The sequence below is a fragment of the Triplophysa rosa genome, linkage group LG2 (assembly GCF_024868665.1).
Source record: "Triplophysa rosa linkage group LG2, Trosa_1v2, whole genome shotgun sequence".
NCBI lineage: Eukaryota > Metazoa > Chordata > Actinopteri > Cypriniformes > Nemacheilidae > Triplophysa > Triplophysa rosa.
Window position 1 is genome coordinate 12,602,735 of NC_079891.1, and position 3,391 is coordinate 12,606,125.

Consider the following 3,391-nt stretch of genomic DNA (forward strand, 5'->3'; position numbering starts at 1 on the left):
AATATGGGCCAACATTTCTAAAGAATGCTTTCAGCACCTTGTTGAATCAATGCCACGTAGAATTAAGGCAGTTCTGAAGGCGAAAGGGGGTCAAACACCGTATTAGTATGGTGTTCCTAATAATCCTTTAGGTGAGTGTATATTCCAGTAAAATAAACTACAGAGTGATTCTTCAGATAAGTGAATTTGTGTCTGCGTTCTTTTAAGCACCAGTTAATGGTTTTCTTACAGTTACTTTAAAGAACTAAAAAGTATTTTTTTCACATTAAATACACAGACTGTATTTTCTGCACCAATGTAAGCCGTTGTCTAAGCAAACTGGTCCTGCTTAAAACTCACAACATTGACTGAGTTAGACATGTTTATACTCTTCAGAAGTCAATGGCTAACTTACTCCTGACAGTGGATGATAAACTGCAATATGTATAAGTAATAAAGCATTACAAGACTTCGAAATACTCAGAAATACTGTAGACCAGTGAACACAAACAGTTCGATTCTGTGTCAGAATGTCATTTGTAACAACACAACAATGTGTTTCAGTTCAACCACCTTTTTCTTTGCAAAGCAAATATTTTTATTGAGATTCTTTCTGAGCAAGTTAGCTAAAGGTAAACTGTTGACATTACCTGATTTATAATGAATCTTGTTTAATGTCACAGTCATTTGAAGGAAACTCTAGTACACTATATTTTCAACCCAGTGTTGGGTAAGGAAGGGACAAACCCAACTCATTGGGTTAAAGTAACCCAGAAAATGGTTTAAATGTGGCCCAACAACCCAGCATAGAACATTTTACATCCCAACAGTTGGGTTTGTCCCAACATTGGGTTGAAAATAACCCCACATTTTTTATAGTGTATGTACTGTATAGGAACACGTGTGTTGACCAAACAAAATTGTCTTTGCACATTATGTAGCTCAGCTAAAACACTAACTAAAACCACAGGCAAACAAGCAAAGCCATGAAGAAATACAGAAACAGACAACTACTCGCCCACTGTCTGTTACTGTAACCCAAACTCTCACCAGTGGTTGAGCCAAAACATCAAAAGCACCACACTCTTCAGAAAGCCAACTTCCGAATAGCTCTTCACTATAAATACAGCACGCTCAATTGAGTTTGACTGACCCAACACACACAACTTTTGATTGACATGTTTCACTCACAGGCATTGGTGACGGCAAAGCTGTTGGCGGTCTCGATATTGTCCACGTGAGGAACCAGGTTGAAGGGGGCCTCCGTTGCATTTGGACTGGTGTTGTGTAGAAATATGGACAAGCGGAAAGCCGTGTATTCTTGATCCGTGTTTCTTATAAACAACCCACCTGGAAAGAGTGAGAGCAAGAGAGAAGTGTGAAGACGAGAGGGAGGGGTAAGCGTGTCTTAAAGGAAAAGTACACCAAAAAAAAAGATTCTGTCATCACTAACTCCCTCTTTTGGCTGTATTTGGTGTTTTAGTTATGAAGTCTTACAGGTTTAAAATGAGTGTTTATTATTAGCGAACTGTTTCCGTAAGCATCGCAATTATGTGTGTTATTTGTGGCTGTGTTGTTGCTGCAGTATGTGTGTCTACACTTGGCAGGGCGGATGTCACGTTCTGTTCTGTCACATCCTCTCCAATTCTCCTCTCTTTATGTCTTTTGATGGACGTTTTGGCTAACTGCTCTATGAGATCCTATTATGTGCGAGGAACAACACAAGCATTGTTCATTGCATTGCAGTTAGGGATTCGTGCATATGGAGCGTGTGTGTATCTGTGAGTATGTGTGTCTGTATTTAGCGTATTAACTTCATCGGCAGTGCCGTCAAAGGTGCGAGTCAGCGACCGCATCTCATTATGGCGCGAGACCCTCCATCTCAATGAGCAATGCAGTGACTGAACACACAAGCAAGACACATCCCGCAAGAGCTAACAGAGAATGTGTGTGTGAGAGCGAGGTGGGCATCCGTCCGTAGTGTTCTGTTGATATTAATTGGACCCAGAGCTGTGAGTCTGATGAAATGTTAAACTTTGATTGGAGTCAGGAGGGAAGAAGGTTTGACAGAGTACTGCAGTGATCCTCAGAACTGAAGACCAAAAGTACAAAAACACAATCAACATGCGCTCGGATCACAGTCTTCCTCATTTACACCCACCTTCAACATGTGGACCAAACCCACACACCAGTAAAACTCATGAACGCTCACGTTCAACATGACCCAAATCAGTGTGCAATGTACGCATAACAAATACTTATGAACTTTTCTACGATCATTGACTTCATAGACAATTATGCAAAAACCCTCCAACATTTCATTGTTTCATTTTTCAAAGCCCAATTTATACACTTTTTTTTCGTTTTTAAAGACACCAGTGAGAATGTTTTGAATTCTTGTGCATTTGGTGCATGTAAAATTTGCAACCTAATGTGCACTCTTGGGTTTGTAATGTTTGTTCTTCTTAAACTGTGACCTAGGTGTACAGGGGGTAGTGTAAATTATTCAACCCGTTTATAATGTTTTTGTGACATATATAGTATTTGTGTAAAGAACGGTGTTGATGATGTGACTGAAAATGCATCCTAGTCTCTCACACTGGATCAATGTAGTTGTAGTAGTTAAATATTTATCCATTTATATATTTGATTACAGCCGTGGTTCTTTAGCTTGTAAACAGTAGCAGAACCCTTTAAAGATTTCATCAAGATGCCAAGTGCAGGAGCAAAGCCAACACAACAGTTCAGCATAAAGGCTATTTAAAGTATACATAGATTATAACTGTTGCACTCAAATGGGACTGTCTATCTATCTATCTATCTATCTATCTATCTATCTATCTATCTATCTATCTATCTATCTATCTATCTATCTATCTATCTATCTATCTATCTATCTATCTATCTATCTATCTATCTATCTATCTAGCATGCATGCGTGTTAGAAGTGTTAAACTCACCGATTTGGACACTGCTGGGGAAAGCCCCCTCACTAAGACCCCACAGCAGCGGAATCAGCACCAGGATCCGCATTCTGCCCGATTCAGAACCCGTCCGGACACATGGATGGATGGGTGTACACGAGAGAGTGTGACGGCGAGTAAATGAAAAGGAAACAGATGAATATTCTCGCAAGGGTAATTTTAATAATCCATCCCACAGGCGATCTGTCTGTTCCCCGCTGTATCCACTGAAGAGAGAGAAGAGAAGAGTCTGCCCGTACTGCTGAACGCTATGAGAGAGAGCGCGCAGAGAGAGAGAGAGAGAGAGAGAGAGAGACATGCGCTCTTTCTCTCTCTCTGCGCTCTTTGGCTCTCAGGTCTTGAGGTTTTCGGTGGTGTTTGCTCAAACATGCATCACTGTTATTGCTCAGGGTTCATGGTTTGGTTAAACTCATAAACCTAAATTTTAA

The 3,391-nt window shown here is 40.3% G+C and overlaps 1 protein-coding gene across 1 annotated transcript; it reads right to left on the minus strand.

Annotated features, from left to right (window-relative positions):
- Positions 1-1,162: 1,162 nt before the first annotated feature.
- Positions 1,163-3,204, minus strand: LOC130563562 (glutamate receptor 4-like). The gene is made up of 2 exons (XM_057349190.1): positions 2,940-3,204; positions 1,163-1,329 (listed from the first exon to the last, which is right to left on the minus strand). The coding sequence occupies exons 1-2, from the start codon at positions 3,010-3,012 to the stop codon at positions 1,163-1,165; spliced, it is 240 nt and encodes a 79-aa protein (XP_057205173.1). The 5' UTR covers positions 3,013-3,204.
- Positions 3,205-3,391: the final 187 nt, after the last annotated feature.

Coding starts and splice junctions, on each gene's coding strand:
- LOC130563562 (XM_057349190.1), bottom strand. CDS start 3,012: ATGCGGATCCTGGTGCTGATTCCGCTGCTGTGGGGTCTTAGTGAGGGG. Junction 1,330..2,939: donor CCCCAGCAGTGTCCAAATCG/GTGAGTTTAACA, acceptor CACTCTTTCCAG/GTGGGTTGTTTATAAGAAAC.